Below are 23,380 nucleotides of genomic sequence, written 5' to 3'. Positions count from 1 at the left end.
TGAATATTGCACCACATTTCATCTAGGAGCTTTCTAAAATCCCAAAAATTCTCATAAAACATGTCATCTCAAAAAAAGTTTTGATGCAATTTGCAATGCCTGGGAAGTACCATGTAGCACCATTACAGGCAACCTGGGGGGGGGGGAGGGGGTCTGCCCTATATCCATAAGGTCCGCTATTCATAAGGTTCATTGTTCATAAGGTTCGTTATTCATAACAAGCATTATTTTTATAAAAAGGTTCGCTATTCATAATGGAAATAAAGTTCGTTATTCAAAATAAAAAGGGATCATAATTCATAAGGTCCAGTATTCATAATGGGCAAAAAGGTTCGTTATTCATAATGGGACAAAGGGTTCGTAATCCATAATAGACAAAAGGTTTCGTTATTCATAATGGAAAGAAAGGTCTGATATTCATAATGGAGCGAAGGGTCCGTTATTCAAAATGGGAAAAAAGGTTCGTTATTCATAAAAGGAGAAAGGGTCCGATATTCATAATTGAACAAAGGGTTCATGATGTGAAAAAAGATTCGTTATTCATCATAGGAGAGAAGTGCATCATACAAGTGCAAAAGACGTCCTCTATTTTCGCAGACGCCTATAGTGTTCAACCACTGGCCTCAACATACTTTTTATTCATAGAGGGGGGACGCAGGGGGCACAACTGTCCTATGGGGGGCACCATCAGATGCTGGGCGGATGCATAATTTTGCAGAGAATATGAGCCACACACTATCAAGACCATGCTTCACCCTATACCCCCTGCAGCAAAACCTACATTTTCGACATATTAACGGCATAAACTTGTACGTTTCCTAAAGGGGGTCCTTTTCCTCATTGTGAATGATACTGAACCTTTTCGGCTATGCCTATTATGAATAACGGACCCTTTCTTCCATTATGAATCTATATATATCTGTTTATGGATTACGAACCCTTTGCTCTATTATGAATATCGAACCCTTCGTCCTATTATGAATAACGAGCCTTTTTTAATCATTATGTATATCGAACCCTTTTACCAATTGTGAACAACGAACCTTTTTTTTTCATTATGAATAACAAACCTTATGAACAATGAACCTTTTGGCTCATTATGAATAGCGAACCTTATGAACAATGAACCTCATGGATATAGAACCTAATGAATATCGGGCTGTCACCACCTGAGGGCATTTTGGCATAGATTTTCTTGGTACACTATATTCGCCAACTGATTGTGGCCCTTCGCTTAGATGGTCCCTTTTGTGAAATGGCCACCCCCCCCACTTAGAATTTCTCAAAAAAGGCCCTGACCATCATTGTGGTACTAACTAAGTGGAACACCTTCATCGGTTGGCCTTTAGCATATAACAAAGAAATATTTTGCCAAAAATGCCTTCCAGACTGCCAGAAACAGCACTTCCCATGCATTGTCAGTTGCAGCTAAACCCTCTGTATTTTGACATCATCTCATGTTTTAAATATTTAGACATCCATAAAATAAAAGTTTAATAAGCTTTTATATTTTTTACTTTTGGTTACAATTGTTACATCAATAACCAGACATATAAGGCACACTAGGGCAGGATGGGGGTACATAGCATACTGCCTAGGGAAAAAGCCATATGGGAAGTTAAGGTATAAATCATTTGTACAGAGTATTATTATTATTTACACTAGTGAGTATGTTTAAAAGCCCTAAGGTTTTTATTACTTTCGCTTTGAACACTTTATGGGATCCAGGGACCCCCTGCAGGCCCTGGAAGCTATATGGATTAGCTGCCCCTTAAGGCTTAAAATGGTCTAATTTCATCCAATCAGCTGAAGTTTCACTGATGGACCATGTTAATTACATGGTCATTACTGGTCTTTCAATACAACACATTTGTTTCAAGTTTACCCTTCTTACCATGCTCACATACACATTATTTGCAAAGGTTACATCAGTTACACTTTTCTGAAGAATTAAACTGGCCAAATTGACCAAAACAATCCAAATACACTTTATTTAACCTTAATAAAGCTTCCTGTTAGAAAAACCTAGTTGTTACAAGATTTGACCATGGGTGGAAATGTTGGGGCTCCAAGGAAGAATGAATAAAAATAATAAATAAATTAAAAACATAGAGGGGCGTGTGAGGGTTCTCACCCCCACACCTAGATTCAGCAATGGTACACGGGTAAATATCATCACTTTTATAGGTACTGGGTGTGTACTGAATAATTAAAGGCATATTTTGCATTTAGTTTGTTTTATTTTTTATTTCTACTGGCTTTCACTGTTATACACTACCCTACAGGCAGTGATCGAAATAACAAAATAAATAAATTTAGGAGGTCCCATGAGCCTGATGCCCCTAAAACATACAAGGGGCCCTAGAGATGGACAGTGACTAGCCCAATCCAAAAGGTGACAATAATAAACTTAAACCCTTTTAAATCACGCCCAATCCGTAAAATTTTACCCCAAAATTTGTGCAACTCAACCAGCTGGATGTATTGTTACAAATAAGTGTAAATGCTGAAGGCAGTTTCAACTATCTCGAAAGATTGAGCAGAAAACTTCTGAAAGTATATCATAAAAAAATAAATAAATTTGAATGTTGTACAAAATGCAACTGTTTCATGGAAACAAGGCTCTAGTTCATCCATTCATAAATACTAGAACACCAGAGCTGTTGTTTTTTAGTGGAAAGGAGAACAGACTTTTTGTCATTCATGAACACAAGAAACAGGTGTTTGCGTAGGATACAATGGGTCTTTATTGAGTGTTGTATTGTGAATGAAATTACAGTCTCCATATTTGCATTGACATTGGAAAATTAAGTATTTTATTTCAAAGAAACAAAGGGGGTGGGGGGGGGGCGGGGACAGAGAATCATAGTTTAGATTCAAATCAATTTTTGAATAAAATGTGTGGTCTCCTCTCCTCCTCTCCTTCTTTCTTTTTTGCCCCTCTCCAAGTTCTTTCTCTGACCCTTAAGAGGGGTTATGTTGTTATTCAAAGTCAAAAGGGAACAGTCTCAAAACATGAATTCACGTTACCCTAAAGTGATGTTACGATACCAGAAAATTACAGATGTGTAATATTTATAAGAGTCCTTCACTCTCTTCAAATGCCAGTCAAATTTGATCAGTTCAGCAATTGTATCGTGTAAGGAATTGCTCACACATGGTAATTTGAAATATGATCTAAACATATTCCTAAACCCATTGGTGTAACCAGCAGCAGGCTTCCAATGACTCCTACTTGAAGGTGCATGAGCTGATTACAGCCCATAAGACCGAAGGTCCGCGAGACCGAAAATAAAAAGGTCCGCGAGACCGAAGGTCCGCGAGACCGAAATTAAAAAAAAGGCCCGCGAGACCGAAGTTCCGCGAGACAGAAGTTCCGCTAGACCGAAGTTCCGCGAGACCGAAGTTAATTAGGGTCAACTTTTAACCTCCAGCCCGTAACATTTGACACAATTTCCTCATAATAAATTTTAAAATAATTTAACTTCCGAACTTTTTGTACATTTTGTAGCACAAACACACAAAAATGCTTCTGGTTTTCGGTAATGTGACAGGTATTTTTTTCAAGAAATACCCGTAGCATCAACCTATGGTGACGCTTCCATTTTTCGGGCAAGGTTTTGGAAATTTTGGGCAAAGAACGTCATGCCCCCCTTCCTAAAGTGAAATTCTTCCATAGGCTTATGAGTCCCCCTCCTACCCATCCACCCCCACCATGTCTCAAGACCCTGTATACACCACTACTCTCCCCGGGACGCCGATCAACATTTTTCGCATGTTGAGAATATTAATCAGACATGGGTTTGCTCGTCCCCCCTAAAATGTTGATGATATCGCCGCCAATGTTAACAACTATCAACAATAGGCTGTTGGCAATGAACGTCGAGTTGGTAACTTGGTACAACCGAGCTGGACTCTAACAACTCCCTGGAACAACTGCCATAGACAATCATACACAAATCAAGCATAGTGTTGTATTACGTATTGGCCAATGACGTTTGAAGCTTTTAAATATTCATATTATGGGCGAGGTTTATTTGGATCCCAACGAAAAAATATCTTCGAGAAAAACAAAACAGTTGAAAGTTTTAAATTTTTCGACTTTAATGCCACCATTTGAAGTAAGATTTGAATAGATAAGCTAGTTATGTATGTCGTTATCATTGTGGATTCATTGAGGTTGAGAGAAAAAAAAGACGCAAAATGCTGCTTTAAAGTCCAGACATTGGACAATAAACAAGAGTCATCCTACTGGAGAAATTATAAAGACAACTATGTTTGTCTTTCTGATATAATATGTAAAAGAACATGTAAAAGAATTCAAACAGGAAAAAAATCTGCTGATAATATGATATCATATGATAATGATGAAACTGGAAAAACATTGCACCAGATCGCATCTAAGGACCTTCAATTGTTCACAAAAATCTCAACAGAGACCCTCCCCCCCATATCAATCTCAAAATGTGCCCCGCTTTAAATTTCTGGCTACGACGATGTCGTGGGGCCTAGTAGGGCCGTGTGGTCAAGTGGTTAAGGCAGTGGACTTGTGATCTAAGGATTACAGGTTCGAGCCCTGGCCAGATCATTGCTTTGTGTCCTTGGTCAAGGCGCTTTATCTCCATTGCCTCTCTTCACCCAGGTGTATAAATGGGGACCTGCGAGGTAACTTGTAAATATAGTTGCGTGCGCCGGTTTGTGGCTGCACCCTATGGGAAGTTCCCGGGGGACACGTGGTTGTGGTGCACTGTGGTGCCCCAGGAGAGATTGATTGAATTGTGCACACTTTGGTGTGTGGGTGTGACAAGTTACCAATGACCAGGGATTAATAATTATCAGCGCACTGAGACTTAAGTGTGTATTTGCGCTTTATAAGAACTGTGTATTATTATTAGTATTATTAGTAATAGTTTCGGTCTCGCGGACCTTCGGTCTCGCGGACCTTTTTTTAATTTCGGTCTCGCGGACCTTTTTTAAATTTCGGTCTCGCGGACCTTTCTTTAATTTCGGTCTCGCGGACCTTTTTTTAATTTCGGTCTCGCGGACCTTCGGTCTCGGGGAATTCCCCCCATGAGCTGCAGGCACAAGTTTTAAAATTATCAAGATTAGAAAACAATGGCCAACTCCCATATCCATACCTTAATTGCTCTGTTACTAAGATTAAAAAAAAAAGTTAAAACTTGAGGCAGTTTTCAATGAAGGAGGAGGCAATAATATATGATGTGGATGGAAACTGCATAGAAAGATATTTTTTTTCACAAGTACCGTATCCAGTTTTGGTAACACTTGTTATCGCTCTTCCATAGGCTACATGACTGTATGTATGGCATCTAAAATGGTATCCTTTATTTATGTTCATTTAAGCCCCCAGTTCAAGCCTCTACACATCCATGTTGACCATATTTATACCTTTGACAAATTATTTTTTACCTTATAAAAAGGCATTTAAAGAAGAGGGACTGAGTTTCTGTCCTGTTTTATTGAGACTTTGGATCTTAATTGTACCCCACTTTTTCACATAGGTTCACTTGAAAAGCCTGCAACATCGGAGCACAGATTTAAAATGCATTTTAATCTTTATTTATGTTAAAGCCAGTTTACGGTTGAAGTTAATGCATAATCGGAGTTAACTGATGTCTTTCATGGAACCATTTAGGATCAAGGATTCACTTCAAAACACAACAACTTGAGACCTAACATGTGTTAGGTATACTGAGCTCTACCATGTCAGATCTAAGGAAGTGGTAGAGCATCTATGAATGGGTGACCAATCTCAGCAATGCAATTCATAGGTGTCAAGGGGGAGTGGGGTGGTCACCCACAAAACAATATAATCGTGTTGAAACCATCATTTTACCCCCCCCCCATGAAAAAGTATCAATAGACCCCCCAAAAAAAAGTTGCAGTTGAAATCAACTCAAATATGTCACCCTATCTCTTATCAGGAGTTGAGAAAATGCCATAATTATTCCAAATTAGTTAGGAAAATTTGACCCAAATATAGTGAATTTATTGTCAGAATTAATAAAGTCCACCAGAAATTGGGAATTTGTTGACAATAAACATACTTTAAACTGTATGCCAAACATTTTCCAGTAGGTTCTCCAGCCAGACCAAATATTTCCAGCCGACCAAATATTTGGAGATGGGGGGCATTTGGGGGTCGAGTCTGATGAGCATTCCCATCACTTAACATGTCTGGCAGCAGCCATTCATGATGCCTGGGACTATGCCAAACCAAAGTTTCCATTGTTTGAGAATGGGGCATATTGCAAAACCACCCTAAAGATCTTCACCTCCTTGGTCATTTCAGTAAATGAAAAGAAAGTTAGATTTTATACTTGTTTCACCCTATATTTTTCTCTAATTCTTGTACTTAATTATAAGGTGTATTTTTATTGGGACTTTGTTAGACTTTCGTCGTCATAAGACCCTCACCGGACATTAATAACTGTTGAGTCGATCGTGTTGATCTAGTATTTAAGTGTTTATATCAATCAAAAACTGGATTGGTTTGTTAATATCAATGGCGTCATTAACAAATTAATCTCTAAATGAGGAAATTGAATTCTTTCCATGTAGATACCAAATTTTTAATGAACTTGTTTTGTAAGGGGGTGGCATTATTGCCTAATTTGCAGGGGAGGCAATCCTACAATTACTGGAAAGGAGTGTATTAATTAATGTATTTATAGGAGGGCGGGATGAGTTATTGGTGAGGTGCAGGAGGAGGTGAACTATGTTTACCAATGCCTTGTATGTAGCAAGCTGCAAGAGTCCCCCCTGCATGTCCAGCTTATGAGACAAGCAATCCCGCCCAGTAGTAGGCTCATACAGCCTCCTTTTGTTACTAAAACCCCCACTATCCTTTATCTTTCATTCCTCAGCCTATTAAAACTCATAATATTAAAATTAAACGTTAGGTTTTCTTTCTTACCTTTTCTGTATTGCCTGCTAGGCAGGGTCAAGGGAAATGTAACATTTGGGTTGAAATGTACAGAACTTGGTCAAATGTGGTATGGCTAAGATAGTTAATATAGTTAATGAATTATATTTTACCACTGTGCTTGCATAACAAAAATATAATAATAATATACTAATTTAATAAAAAGTTATAGACATATATAATACATGCCAATTTCACTTGTGTTGTGCCCCACATTATTGAATTATAGGGATATTTTTAAAACCAGATTTTTCCTAGTACACAATCTATATACAATATCTGTCATGGTCATTATTATGCGTACCACAGGAATAATTCCCCTTCAATGTTTATAACTTGACAATTAGCAGTAATTGCTAATTACCTGATTTGACCCTCCGTTACATGTCCCTCCGTTACCCAAAAAATACATTTTTTTATATTATTTCCTAGTCATTAAATGTTGGGAAAATTTCATAATTTGTATAAAACACTTTCTTAGAATTAACCAGTCAAGAAATGTTAAACCATGGATTTAGCTAATTTTTATGCTAGAGTAAAGAACAAGTGAACTAGTGTCCCTCCGTACCAGTAACAGAGGGACAGTTGTTTACCACATGCTCTTGTGCACAGATTCCTGGGAGTTAAGTTGCTACTTAATTGTTGTGTTCTTTGAATAGATTCCTTGACTTCCTGTTTATGTGAAGAGAACGATGGCTTGCATAAAATGATTCCTCAGAATGTGAAGTCAGTAGGCATCTTGGCAAGAAACAGAAACAAATTTGTGAACATGGTACAGTGCAGTACCTGTGAACTGTCTACTGTAAATACACGTGATTAATTGACTTGTTTTGAACTGTACAAGCCCCCCCCCCCCCTCAGTTTCTCATAATGCAGTTAGAGAGTGTTAAATGATGAAAAGTGCTCTGCTTAAACTTGTCCTTTAAACCAATTTCTTATTATTTTTTACTTTTTTCTTAAATCTTTTAGTAACCACATATGCTAATGGTTTGGTGAATAAAGCTATTGGTTTAATACTCTTATCCTTGTTTCGCTAAGTAATATAACTGTTAGTCTAATAGCAATGAAAATATTGAATCTATAGCAGCAAAACAGGCAAAAGACCACACTAAACAGCACCGAATATTTTGTGACCCTTCGTTACCATCAGAATTGTCCCTCCATTACTGTAGAAGATCAAATGTAGATTTGACAGTTGATGCCTGTTCATCTAATTTTCCCTTGGTATATGTGAAGCAATGCACCAGCCAACACAAGATATCAGTTACATGGTCAGTGCACAGTGGCGAAGCTAGGGGTATTGGTCAGGGGGCGAGAATGGTCTGTAGGGGTGCTTTCAGCACTATCTAAGCGAGCGCTACCACAGGTTGGCGCGGATCGTACAGAAATGTTTTGAGTAAAGATACTCCCTAGATCGCCGGAACTGACCCTTCCCAGGGGGCCTTGCTAATTTGCAGATAAACGAAGAATAAATAGGTGTCATCGCCACCAACAAATTTTTTTTCTTGTGATTGGTATTTGAGAGCGCAATAAAGTCAATAATCACGAATAAGTAAAAAGTGGTAAAAAGCCGAAAAGGGCGCCAGCAGTCCATTTGAGTCCGTCAGGTGGAAGAGGGGGGGGGGGATCTGCCCCCTCTGACTGTATGGATGCTCCGCCACTGTCAGTGTAACTTAAGAACAGTGAATTTGACATCTTCAAAAGAAAGTGTGAAACACATATTCATTTCTGTCCCTCCGTTACCGTGATGTTTTTCATGCCATATTTTTCCTACAGTAACAGCCACAAGAATTAAATATATGGGTATGAAGCAAGTTACTAGCTGTTCAAGACATAGGCGTAGTAGCCTAATTCGATTTGGGGGGCTGTAAAGACTTGCCCGAAAAATAAAATAAAATAAAAAATAAAATAAATGTTCGTGCGCTCCGCACGTTCAACATGTTATTGTGCATATCATATGGGCATTCATCGGTTATAACATCACATGCCAATAACATACATTCATTTTTCATCTTATTACCTTTCCATATTTGTTAAAATTATTGGGGAATTTGTTACAACAACAATGATCATAAGAATATAAGTTTAACCATTGAAAAACACATTGCAAAATATGCTTCTTTCAGTAGGTGCCCGAAAAATCCTCAGCATATTGCCGAATTTTCACCCCAAAAAATGAAATTACACTGCAAATTATTCTTTTTTCAGTAGGTGCCTGAAAATTCTCAGCGTTTTGCCCGAATTTTCACCAAAAATTTTGGTTGGGGGGCTACAGCCCCCTTCCCCCCCCCGCCTCCTACGCCTATGTGTCTAGATAACCACACAAGAAATTGCAAAATAATCACCCAAGCTAATGCAGAGAGAAACAAAATGTGTCAGTAATACAGTCAAATGTCCCTCCGTTACCGCTTGACCAGTCAATAAGTAGGCTATTGTCCAACAAATGATCTCTATAGTGTTATTTTGTTTACAGTAGTACTTGGTAGTTGGTTCACAGGGATGTTGCCAGAGCATTATACATAGGGGTGGGGGAAGGGGGGTATCGGGCAATCTTTACCAACTGAAAAATAAAAAAACAGGGATTGCCTTTATCGGGCCCATAAGTGGGGTTAAACTGTTTTTTTTAAGCTGACGAGTGAAAGTTTAGGCACAAGTAATCCTTCAAAGTAGTCCTCCAAACCTTAAGGTGGAGCCCCAGATTTGGACCTACAGTGCAAGGGCCACCTCGTCCCTTCCGGTTCCTACCCCTATTATAAGGAAAAATTCCAGTTATCTGCTGCAAGCTCCGGTATATTACAGTAGGATTCAGTGTTTAATGCTATCAGGGCAATTCCTGGCATTCATTAGATCACTACTCTGTCAGCAAATACTTATTTGTCCAGTTTCTCATGCATATTTACTAATTCTGTAGCATTTTCATATGTAAATTTCCACACAATGTCCATCAGCCTAGTTGGTAATTCGTTAGAATTTCAATCAGCCAATGAGCAGGAAGTAAGTATTGCATAACACTATTGAGCACTTGAATAATTATAAAACACAGAAGGGTAAAATCTGTGATCGTTGCAATCTCCACAGCGCAGTGAAAACCACACTCAGGGAAAACAAACGCAGTATAGGTGTATACAGTACACTTTACTTGAAGGCAACGTTGATAGAACCAGATGCCAGAGCTTAATAGATGAAATTTGCCCTCTTCAAAAAAAGAATTAAAGCAGGAGGGCATTTCCATGAAAAAGTGGACATGGGCTCAAAATATAAATTCTGCAATCACATCTTGTCATTGGTTAAATGTTGTTGTAAACATATCCAAGTTTGTGGAATCAATATGATACCTTCCTAAATATTGATTTTTTTGTTGTAGAATTTTGCATATGAAGTGAAAGGATGCTGTAATGCAAATTTTGTGCACAAATTATTAAAAGATTTGTTTTTGTTCTCCTAAGAAATTAAATGGTAATACTCAACTGATTTGTTTATTTATTGCTTACATAGTGCACTAACTTCAGATATCACTACCAACCTTTTGAATATATAATCAAAAATAATCAATATTTGCTTTATTCAAACCTCTATCAGCTGATGTAACGTGAGTAACCAAAATTAATATTTTTCCCCATACATCAAATATGACACTACTAAAAATCTCATAATTGGATTTGGGTTTCTACTCATCACCCCGAAATGTGAAACAAGTAAAGAAATGATGTGCACCCCACTATGTTAAGTAGGGTAGGTGATGCAAATGGTAACGTGAGTTACCATGTTACGTGAGTTATCATACAGTATAATCATGCTTATAATGTAGACAATTATGCTACCAAGGTATAACTTAAGTCAAACTTGAAGCACCAAATGTGGTGAATGAACATGGTCATTTCAAGTTTTCTACGGTGTTGTTGAGATATGGACAATAATTCATTCACAATGAATTATGGCTTAAAACTAAATATGTTATTGAAGTTCAGTTAGTTTTTATCAGAGTCAATATTTGAGAACTCAAAATTGAATTGGTGGTTTTCACTGTTTAATAATCATTGTGAACAGGGGCGGCGATCTGTTTCAAATATTGGGGGGGACATTTGCTTGGATGCAGGCAAATTACTATCAAAGCGGAGCACCACCATTGGTTGGCGCGCAGCGTACAAGAAAATTTCTGGTTTTGATAGCCCCCCAAATCACCGGAAATGGCACTTCTCGGGCTTGGAAATGACCAACCAGATGTACACTTTTGCCTGAGAACCAAGTTTTCCTAATAGGTTTTTTTTTTCATTCATAACCTTTTTTTCAAGATTGTCACCAGTCACACATCATGTTCGACGTCATTGCATCTCCTGTGGATCATTGCCTTTGTAGGTAATTCTATGTAACGCCTCACAATACCCGTCCGCCCCACTTTTCAAGGTTTTAAGCCCATTATTTGTTCAGAATTTGAATAATAAATTTTACTTCAAAACATACCCATAATGTTGCACAAAATTTCATCTATGGACAACCAATTTAGAAACCCCCCCTCAACCCCTAATAGACCGGTCAATTGCACGAGTAGAGGGAAGTATGATGAAGAATGTTGGTGAAGGAATTTTTGAAAATTCAGACACAGTTAAATTATTGGTGTACAAATATTAAAACCTCTTATAACTGTTACTATAAAACTTCGATATCTTAAAAATATCAAAAAAAAATATGCTCCATGGGGAGGGCGGTCTCCACCCTTCATCCCCCCCCCCTCCCTTGGCTACGCACCTGCAGTTAGAAGTCTTGTAGGAAACAGGCCAAATGAAAACCCAGTGAACCCATATCGATGTGGATCATATGTATGATTGTACGTACTTACACTTAGTCTGAGAGCCTGTCCCATATGATTTCACCCCATTTAGCCCAGAAAGTTTGACCCCTTAAAGTTACTTACACCATCTAGGTCATTCACAAAAAAATTGTCAGCTTAACCCCAGTGGTCGGGTTCGGACCCCAGACCCCCTGAAAAATAACCCCCCGGACGGGTTAATTTCACCCCATCTAGCCCATGGACCAAACTTTGTCAGAAGGAAGTAGTATGGCTGTACATTACAAAAAAGGCAAAACTGACAAATTTCCTGGTTGGGAAGGGGTTGTCAGACCCCCCACTAAGTCACCCCCAGTCGGGTTGATTTCACCCCATCTAGCCCATGGACCAAACTTTGTCAGAAGGAAGTAGTATGGCTGTACATTACAAAAAAGGCAAAACTGACAAAATTCCTGGTCGGGAAAGGGTTGTCAGACCCCCCACTAGGTCACCCCAGTCGGGTTGATTTCACCCCATCTAGCCCATGGACCAAACTTTTGCAATACCAAACTTTGTCAAAAGGTAGTAGTATGGATGTACATTACAAAAAGTGTAAAACTGACAAAATTCCTGGTCGGGAAGGGGTTGTCAGACCCCTCACTAAGTCACCCCCAGTAGGGTTGATTTCATCCCATCTAGCCCATGGACCAAACTTTGTCAAAAGGAAGTAGTATTGATGTACATTACAAAAAGTGTAAAACTGGCAAAATTCCTAGTTGGGAAGGTGTTGTCAGACCCCCACAAAGGTCACCCTCACCCAACCCCAAAAGGCGAGTTGATTTCACCCCTTCTAGCCCATAGACCAAATTTTGTCAAAAGAAGGTAGTATGTCTGTACGTTAAAAAAAAGGAATATCTGACAAAATTGCTGTTCGGAAGGGGTTGTCAGACCCCTACAAAGAGCCCCTACCCAGTGTCTTTTACCCATGAACTGAGATGATAAAAATATAAACATAATTATTACAAAAATAAATATTTAATGATTATATTTATGAGAGGAGATATTCTATGTAATTCAAAAGAGCCTTCAATGTCCATTATGGCTTGCCTTTCTTAATTGCTTCATCTTTTTTGGTGACAAGCGGTCCAAAGTTGCTAGGCAAGGAAGTGACTGAAACACAATGATGCTCCTGTTTTTGGTCAGTTTAAAACATTTTGATTTTTTTTTACTATAGCACCTAAGTAAAAATTATGGGTAGGCATCCCTGGCCTAATAAACATACTGATATAGATGAGAATCTTGTGGGAGGAGTTTCTCCTGCCTTTTGCTGGAAATGTTTTAATTCATAAGACAATACATTGACCCTCTTTGTCTTATGTCTGTATTACTGTACAACCTTGCCCACATCCTGTTATGTGACCATAGTTGGTCCTCCACTTTCACCAAATTGCTCTATTCCCATGTTTTATTCATGTAAAAAATAAGACCTGCTATAGTTAATGGCCTGCAACCCAGTTATCTGCTTGGTCCCATAATATATGGTGTTACAGCAGAGGTGGAACCAAAAAATATTGGGGACCCTTTGGCATATTAGATATCGTTATTGGAACATTCTTCTAATTTCTGAAGCCTTTCAAATAGTTATAGATATGACAGGTATATAATTGGTTAATCAAAGAAGTTTATTTGGGGGGGGGAGGCTTGACCACTCAATTATATTATTGAAGCTGCCCCCCTCCCCTGCTTCAGCTGTTTTTGTGTTACGAATGCATACTTTCCTTGTGCAATTGTTTTCATTTCATTTTTGGCATTTCCTTAAATATATATGTATCCTATGGGTTAGATTTCTATAGTAGCTCACATTGTACTATTGCAACCAATAATTAAGTACTCATATTGTTTCTTTTTAAACCTACAATTGGTAACATATGCCAGTATAAAGATTATTTGGTTGAAATCAAGGAATATTTACAAAATCTGGAAGTTTAATTTGATTTACATCATAGGTGAAAAGGCAGTATTCCCCCCCCCCCCAAAAAAAAAAAAAAAAAAAAAACCAAGAGCATATTTCAACTATTTGATCTGTATTTAGTGTCTGATTTAGGGGGTGTTGTGGCGGGTGTACCCTTCCCCTTTCAGACCACCCCAAAAAAGTTGTGTTCCAGACAAGAATGCTGGAAAATAAGTGCATTATTCAAATCGTGCAGACACTACTTGTCAGAAAAATCAGATATCTGGATTTCCCTTTATTTTTATATCTAATAATTTTCACATTTTGAACCCAAATTTGGCAAATCAATCTTGATCGGGGCTTCATATCTGCGGTTTATCTGTCGAAAATCCTGTAACTGGTAAGCTTTACCTTAGCAATTTGTTTACAAATCACACTTTACTTAAAATATTTGCAGAAGAGGTGGATTGATAAGATGGACACAACAGAATTATGCAAGTGACCTGATGGTGAACAATGACAGAGACGTACTGTATCATAGGAACTAATCAAAAAGACATAGACTTTTAAGAATAACCATTTGTATTTTAAAACCTTTAAATCGCATTGTGCCCAATAACAGAAGGGCCTTAAAACTGAGTGAGGCCACATTCGCCATGTTTGTTCAAATGCAATGTTTGGTGGGGTTCTAGCTGTAACTATTTCCTCTTTTGTGGATGGTATTTCCTAAATTAAATTATCTTGTTAAATAATAATTATTATAGTTTTCCATGACTGTTTGTCATATTGAAGACACAAGTATGGTAATTTCCAGTCCAAACAACCATGTTGAACAAGCAAACTTATTCTACCAACATGAACTGGGGCTGGTCCTGTTGAAAGCATGTTGTTATTTTCTACATTTTTTATGCAAAGGAATCTGCTTTACAAGTGTAAAAACTTTTCATATTTAACATTTGTTCCTGGTTGTACATGTATCCATTTCTTGCTTTTACGGTATATATTATGTTACACAAATACAAAAGTGGCCCATGTGACCAGAATGGGTACATCTTTGCTTTCAGACCATTTGGTAAGTTTTTCCATGTTTTATAATACAATGTCTTGAATACTTTCTTTAAACAAAATTCTGGTCTATGATTAGATTGCGTGAATTGAATTGGCTGGGTGGGGGCACCTTTTGGGGGGTCCGAAAACCCCTTCCCGACCAGCAATTTTGTCAGATTTTCCTTTATTTTAATGTACAGACATACTAATTCCTTTCGACAAAGTTAAGTCTGTGGGCTAAGATGGGGTGAAATCAACCCGCCTTTTGGAGTGGGTGAGGGTGACATTTGTTGGGGTCTGACAACACCTCCCCGACTGGGAATTTTGTCAGTTTTACTTTTTGTAATGTACATCCATACTACTAACTTTTGACAAAGTTTGGTTTTGCCAAAGTTTGGTCCATGGGCTAGATGGGGTGAAATCAACCCGACTGGGGTGACCTAGTGGGGGGTCTGACAACCCCTTCCCGACCAGGAATTTTGTCAGTTTTGCCTTTTTTGTAATGTACAGCCATACTACTTCCTTCTGACAAAGTTTGGTCCATGGGCTAGATAGGGTGAAATTAACCCGACTGGGGGTGACTTAGTGGGGGGTCTGACAACCCTTTCCCAACCAGGAATTTTGTCAGTTTTGCCTTTTTTGTAATGTACAGCCATACTACTTCCTTCTGACAAAGTTTGGTCCATGGGCTAGATGGGGTGAAATCAACCCGCCTTTTGGGGGGTGGGTCAGGGTAAACTTTGTGGGGGTCTGACATCACCTTCCCGATCAACAAGTTTGTCAGTTTTTCCATTTTTGTAACATACTACCATGCTACTTCCTTTTGCCAAAGTTTGGTCCATGGGCTAGATGGGGTGAAATCAACCCGACTGGGGGTGACTTAGTGGGGGGTCTGACAACCCCTTCCCGACCAGGAATTTTGTCAGTTTTGCCTGTTTTGTAATGTACAACCATACTACTTCCTTCTGACAAAGTTTGGTCCATGGGCTAGATGGGGTGAAATTAACCCGCCCGGGGGGTCTTTTTCAGGGGGTCTGGGGTCCGAACCCGACCACTGGGGTTGAGCTGACAATTTTTTTGTGAATGGCCTAGATGGTCTAAGTAACTTTAAGGGGTCAAACCTTCTGGGCTAAATGGGGTGAAATCATATGGGACAGGCTTTTGGCCTATTTGGGTTTAATTGTTATTTCAAAATTTCATCAATGTGAAGGTGTGACATTGCAAAGAAATAAAAGACAATTTGGTTTCCTTGTGAGGTTATTTTACAATAAAATGCATAATTGGACTTAACTTACAGAAAATATTTATCATTACAGGCCTTACAAGTAGTTTGTGTCAGTGAAGTTACTTGGTGCATTCAAACTATCCATGGGAAAGGCAATTCTAGGATGAACAGGAAATTTTCCCATTTGGTAGTTATTATGTAGACAACAGTATACTCCCATCTTATAAGGAAGAAACCATTGAAATAGTGCACTTGTTTTCTTTGCAACTTCGAAAGGAATGTATCAGATTTCATTTATAAACATGCCTTACAGCCAGATTGAACTCTCATGAATTCACTGTGTATAGTCATTACAAGAAGACCATAGGCCTATGTGAGAGCTGGATGGGATCATATGTCTTGCTACTGGGAACAGTCACTAGAGAGGAGGAATGCATATGGTATCACTACAAGCATGTACTGTAACCCATTTGCACAGTGATAAAGCTTATGCATTTGGAAAGAGTCTGCATAGAGAAAATTCATGCTCTGTCCAGGGAGTTGTTATGGACAACTCCCTGGTTAGACCATTAGTCTCATTTTATTCACAACAAATGGGCACTTTATGAATAAACCATTTACTTTTTTGGGGGGTCATGTTGGGGGGGGGGTTTCTTTTAGTTTTGACTTCAAAGGTTTGTTAACTGCCAGGTACATTGTATTACTGTAGCGCTTCCATGGTATTAGCACATACAGTCTGCTTTATAGATAGTCAAGTTATCTGATTAAAATGTGAAACTCTCAGTACAGTCTAAAGAAGAGAAGTTTATTTCACTGGTAGCATTGTATCAGACCTTAAATGTTTTGGTTCCTTGTATATCATATTTATTAACAGGGTCACAGGGTCAAATGTGTTAATATGCAAATTGTAGAACTGCAAATTTAAGTTAGATTTTAACAGGTACATTACATGATGGTTATATTAAACTTGGTATCATGCATATTACTATTACAGAACTTGAGAAACCACAGTGGTTATTAACCTTTAACACACGGCTAAGTACCGTTGTCTTTGAGATATTGCTGCTCTTGTTGTTTTATCTTACTTGTTTTTTGAGTTAGTCATAAACTAACATTTTTTGTCAAGTTTTGCATTTCCACGGTAACTCACATTAATTTTTGATGTTTTTCGTCTTCTCTTTGTACCATATATTTTACTAACACAACATTACTTCTTCTATAGTAGTTACCACAATGCTGACGGCATACCTAAGTAAAAAAAAAAAAAAAAAATCAAAAATTTGCTTCATGTAGATTGTATAGGGAAAATTGAGTCGGTAACTCACGTACATATCTAAAAGCGCCAAAACTGGTAAACAAATTTTACTTAAAAAGTGTCCTCATACTAAGTGAACTCTAAGACAAGTGAAATTTGGTAGTTATACCTTACCTACTATAGTAAACATATAGGTTGCCAAAAAATTCCTATATCATTGTCCAGTTGCATAAAAATGATGCAAGACACGGTAACTCACGTTACAATTTGTCCACGCATAACAGTTAATAAAAAATAAGTTGCTGACACAATTCAATCTTACTAATTTTTATGTAACAGTTTCAAGCTTTAATAAAATTACTTCTTGTGTTCACTTTGTAACACGGTGTAACTGTTATTAACTTATTTGCAGTTTCATATTATGTAGGAATCACTGCAGTGCTCCATATCATTCAACAGTAGAGCCAATGAACAGTGGAGGAAATGGCCAAAACAATTGACATCAATGATAAAGTTTGTTAAATTGTAAGTGGCGAGGTTAAATAGGCCCTGTGATAGTATTGAGGAATATTTCATGTTGGATGTATCTATATGGTTATGGGTTACTATGTCTAACACTGTCTAACAGCATTAGCAGCCCCCGTTTCTTATATCTGGCCTAGCTTAATGTACCAAAATCAAAATTCCTTTTAGCATACGAAAGGGTTAAATTGTAAGACATTTACACGCACATTAACTAGTGTTTGCAAGGGGTATCCGGGTACCCACCCGTCGTGATACTACCCGGTTCCTAACTTATTACCCGAATCCTATGCAAAGTGTGACATTTTTTTTTGCATACCGATGGTTATGCAAGATTTTCCCATTGACTTAGTGTGGTGTTAGGCTACCATGTGGTCAAAGATAATAGCAATAATATAAGTATTCCATAGATATCTTATAACTGTGTCACAATTTCAGCAAATAAACAGATGGTTAGGCTAGATTACCCGATTGACTTAGTGAGGTGTTAGGCTACCATGTGGAAGAAATTGAAAGAATTTTTACAATTATTATTTTTTCATTCATTTATTTCATAAATGGAAAGACTGACATTTACCAGATGTTATTAATGGATTATAGACGGGATAACTAAAAAATAGTAATAATCGCAAGTGGTTTTTAACTAATTGTTATTCCATAATTGTCTACTACACTGACATTATAAGCATGATAATACTGTATGATAACTTACGTAACATGGTAACTCACGTTACCATTTGCATCACCTACCCGACTTAAACATAGTGGGGTGCACAACATTTCTTTACTTGTTTCACATTTGAGATGATGAGTAGAAACCAAAATCCAATTATGAGATTTTTAATAGTGTCATATTTGATGTATGGGGAAAAAATAATAATTTCAATAACTCATGTTACATCAGCTACAGTACATAGAGGTTTGAATAAAGCAAAAAATATATTATTTTTGATTATATATTCAAAAGGTTGGTAGTGATATCTGAAGTTAGTGCACTATGTAAGCAATAAATAAACAAATCAGTTGAGTATTACCATTTAATTTCTTAGGAGAACAAAAACAAATCTGTTAATAATTTGTGCACAAAATTTGCATTACAGCATCCTTTCACTTCATATGCAAATTTCTAAAATTCAATCAATATTTAGGAAGGTATCATATTGATTCCACAAACTTGGATATGTTTGCAACAACGTTTAACCAATGACAAAATGTGATTGCAGATTTTATATTTTGAGCCCATGTCCACTTTTTCATGGAAATGCCCATTGGACATTTCTGTAATTTTAGTTGAAGTGGCATTTCTTACATTATTTCAGTACTTCTCACTTAAAAGATGAGCTAGCTACTTGGAACTACATGGAGCCAGTATCGGGTGACGTATGTATAGGTTTATTTCAGGTTAGGATGTCTAAAACATCATTTTGCTTCTGCTTTTAACTGCTTTCAAAGTCACTGCATGTGTTTTCTTGATGTTATATGTTTTGTGATGTTATCTCTTTTTGTGTAGTTTCATAAAAGGATCACCCCACAACAGGACTGCTTCCATCATGTTGAACTAAAGTGCGATAAGGAAGGCTTTGAAGTGAGGTACAAGTGTTTGCCCTGGGGGAGCACCAAGCTCAATGGCTTGCTGAGCACTTGGGCCATTCTATGGCTGTTCACCATCAACATTATAGGCTTCCAAGCAGCACCCTAGAAAAGGCAAAAGTAGCAAAACTACTCATGGCAGTCGACTCGGGCAAGTCTTCAAATTTTGTTGGGAGGACCTTAGACGAGATCTCGTTGGACGAAATAGGTATGTTTACAGAAGTTAAAACTGCAATGAGATGGCTGGGCTGTATAAATAAATCACCGCACGTAGGAGAGCAGAACTACTGCACAACTATCGTATATGTGTAGATTTTGACTCGCAGATGAAACGCACTAAAACAAAAAATGAAATAAAAGTGACATCATGCAAAGTCTGCTGACAATGCTGGGGCATTTTGTACTACAGATCTTTGAAGATGACACCACCTATTTAAGAATGTATTTCTGATACTAGTCTGTACCTTGGGTCATTAGTTTTTAAAGACATATCCTTCATTCTCTAGATTCAAGTCACTAAACTGCAATATAGATGGTAGCTGCGGGTTGAATTTGTTGTTTGTGTGGAAAATTTATATATAAAAAAAAAGCATGTTCATAAGTGCATCTTAAGTTTGCCTAACATTTATGTTTGGATCAATTACTGTTGATGTACTACTGGATTCAAAGTTTGCTAATATGAAAGCTGGGTAAATTTTAAAGAATGAGGGCAGTGAACCAATTAGTCTACTAAGTATGACATACTTAACAACTCTTATAACATTAGTTAGGGTCTTCCAAATCTTGTATAAAACAATCCTTACATTTTATGAGAAATCATGTTACTTTCTGAGTGTTATGTAGGTTGCTGAGCTAATTTCATAGAAAAAACTTTTTCCTCTACAGAACTTACTCAGGTCTTGGAGGAGGAAGGTGAAACAATTGAGCAGAATGAAAAGATGGATAAAATGACTTCAGGTGAGAAATGTCACTTGTTGTGGCTTTGATCTAAAGACCTACTTCATTGAATGAATCAAAGTTTTGATGTGTATTAGTTTTATGTGTGCTGCTGTAAATGTAATGCATAATTTTATTTCTGTTTTACAGAAATTCCTGAACATTCTGAACAGATGTGTTATAGAGCTAAGGATGCTCAGCCAAGTACCTCAAAAACAGAAAGGAAACCAAAAAACACTTCCGGTAAGAAATGTTAGTTGTGGCTTTGATGTATATTGAGTGATGAAGGCTACTGAGTAGACAGATGGACTGTCTGCGTACTTTGTATGTTTATGGATTTCTTTCTCACCTGGTGATGGAGAAAAAATGAGAATAACTAACTAACTTTCCAAATGCTCATCTTGGAAACACAAATTGAGAAGCACTAGCAAAGCCTAGTTTCATAACAAAATACTTAAACTTGAGGCATAAAATTTGCTATGGTTGGTGATAGTCGATTGAAACAAACTTATTTTAAGTACATTTATTTTTCTATATATGTCCTGCTTTTTGAAGAGTGGTTAGCTCCTTTGTAGCAAACTTTAAGCAGCTTTTTGCATTTTGTCGCCATTTTCCACCCTTGTGACATGTCCATCAAGTTTTCTACATGTATCAATCACAAAAAAGCAAACTAAGATATTCAGCAATTCTTTTTCAGAAAATTTCTTTGAGACAATGTTGAAAGTTCTAACTTTTTTCCTTTAATTTCACCATTTGAAGTTAGATTTCTTCTTTTGTATGACGTTATGGCATTGTGAGGTCAATGAGGTTGTGAAAATCATACAAAAGGATGCAGAAAGTTGCAAACTTCTATTACCTAAATATTGATATATTTCTTGTCTTCAAGTATTATATAGATACTGCATACTTACTAAGACATGTCCTTGTTAAGTTTAAATTGTTATCTTGTCCTTTGATAAGAGAATAGTCTATCATATGCGTCCTAGCCACTTCATGTGTTGTTTCTGACAGGAATGTGTCATAAACTATGAATTCCACCTTCTGAAATTGATGAGTATACAGTATGAAAATATTAATATCTCAAAGAGTCAAGGAATTTATTTTGGTATGTTGCATGACTGATAGAAGTTATCCATTTATGTTTTTTGCAATGCCACAAAAATTTTCGACCTTGAGTCACTGTCTAATTTTGAAAATAACAATTATATTGATAAATGAAGTGACTTAGTTTTCCTGTATTTTTGCATTTCTCTCTTTAAAAGGCATTCCAAGAAAGTGGCCAGAAGAAGACAAGGATATTTTAACTAAACACTTCAAGAAATACATCAAGAGAGGGACCCTTCCTGGAAAGGATAAGATTTTAGTATGCATGGAAAATTATCCAGCCAATTTTTCAGGAAGGACCTAGAAAAACATTAAGGATTGCATTAGAAACATTTCGTCATCATTAAAACTGCCAAGCATTTAGACGCGACATTTTTTAATTTTTTGGCTTTGTGTAGATGCCAAAGTATAAGTATTTTCCTAGAGTGGCAATGGTTTATTAGAGAATACTGAGTACACTTTTTGAGTACAATATCTGCTATCTTTCTGCTACATTTTTTCTGTTGAGAAAATAGTCCAGAATTGTGTCTGAGAGTTTGTGGAGGGGGGGGGGGCGGGGACATTGGGGACAAGTATTATACAAAATTGGGGACAAGCATTATTACAAAATGACAAAAGTCCAGTGTATTTTCATAAAGTGGCAATGCCAGCTGCACTGGCATTATTAGAGAATACTGAGTACAGAGAATATACAGTTATGCATTAAGCATATACACATTCCACCATATTTGTACAAAATGACAAAGTCCAGAGTAATTTCCTAGATTGGCAATGCCAGCTTCTCTGGCATTATTATAGAATACACAGTAAGGTTTTTTACTGAGTACACTTTCTGTTCCATTTTTTGCTGCAGAAAAAAAGTCCAAAAGTGTGTCTAATCTGAAGTATGTACCTAGACTGGCTATGCCAGCTTCACTTATAGAAAACACAAGCATTATAGGAGAATATACAGTTTAATGCATTAGGCATATACACATTCCACCATCATTTTACAAAATGACAAAAGTCCAGCATATTTTCATAAAGTGGCAATGCCAGCTGCACTGGCATTATTAGAGAATACTGAGTGCATATTCTGAGTACACTTTCTGCTACAATTTTTTGTTCAGAAAAAAAGTCCAGAAGTGTGTCTGATAGATTGATAAATCATTAGAGAATACACAGTTAGGTATTCACTGAGTACACTTTCTGCTGCACTTTTGTTTTTGCAGGGAAAAAATGGCCAGAATTGTATCTGATAGCAGGTTGTGGGGAGTGAGGGGGGGGGGGTCATGAGCATTATATAGAACAATACACAGTTGTGCATTTGGTTTTGAAACAACTTTGTTTGTCATGGCTGCACTGCATTGATGTCAAATGGGGTGCCTTTGCCTACCTCAGTATTTGAGACAGTGGTCAGATGCTGGGGTATACACTGTAGTCCGTAGGACGGGGACATTAAATGGCGGTCCCGGTAGCAGGAATGGGAGCAAAATCACACACCTGCCTCGTTATCCTTTGAACACTTATCGTAAAGAGAAGGCTTGAAATAAGCCGGTGTTCGTCCACGATCTAACACGTATATATGGCCTCAAATAAGCTAATGTCAGGCTTCTTCATCTTTGGGTCTCTAAACTAAACTATTTAACATAAACAAGAGCATATACGCTTTCCATTATTTTTGTACAAATGACAAAGTCTAAAGTATTTTCCTGGAGTGGCAATGCTAGCTGCATTGGCATTATTGGAGAATATAATTTTTTCAGAAACAAAGTCCAAAAGTGTATCTGATTGTGTGTGGGTGGGGGCACGATCATTATAGGAGAATATCCAGTAATACATTCCATATGCATTCCATCATCATTGTGCATTGGCATTATTGGAGATTATAATTTTTTTTTTCTCAGAAATAAAGTCCAAAAGTGTATCTGATTGTGTGTAGGTGGGGGCACTAACTTTATGATAGGAGAATAAACAGTTATGCATTGAGCATATTCCACCATCTTTGTACAAAATGACAAAATTCCAAAGTATTTTCCTAGAGTGGCAATGCCAGCTGC

General features: G+C 37.4%; 1 protein-coding gene across 2 annotated transcripts in view; it reads left to right on the top strand.

Moving 5' to 3' along the window:
- LOC139979957 (uncharacterized) overlaps positions 1-21,908 on the top strand; it is a 38,922-nt gene extending 17,014 nt beyond the window's left edge. The window contains exons 2-5 of one of the 2 annotated variants that reach the window (XM_071991227.1): positions 19,222-19,509; positions 20,187-20,258; positions 20,388-20,480; positions 21,500-21,908. In XM_071991227.1, coding sequence (XP_071847328.1) covers positions 19,365-19,509; positions 20,187-20,258; positions 20,388-20,480; positions 21,500-21,645 — 456 coding nt within the window. In that variant the 5' untranslated portion in view covers positions 19,222-19,364 and the 3' untranslated portion in view covers positions 21,646-21,908. Of the gene's footprint in view, positions 1-18,449; positions 19,510-20,186; positions 20,259-20,387; positions 20,481-21,499 lie in introns of those variants that run through there. The other variant, XM_071991228.1, reaches the window with a different exon arrangement.
- Positions 21,909-23,380: the final 1,472 nt, after the last annotated feature.

The sequence above is a fragment of the Apostichopus japonicus genome, chromosome 14, assembly GCF_037975245.1.
Source record: "Apostichopus japonicus isolate 1M-3 chromosome 14, ASM3797524v1, whole genome shotgun sequence".
In the NCBI taxonomy this organism is placed as follows: domain Eukaryota; kingdom Metazoa; phylum Echinodermata; class Holothuroidea; order Aspidochirotida; family Stichopodidae; genus Apostichopus; species Apostichopus japonicus.
The sequence above is the reverse complement of the archived record's forward strand: the minus strand, read 5'-3'. Positions and strand labels throughout refer to the sequence as shown.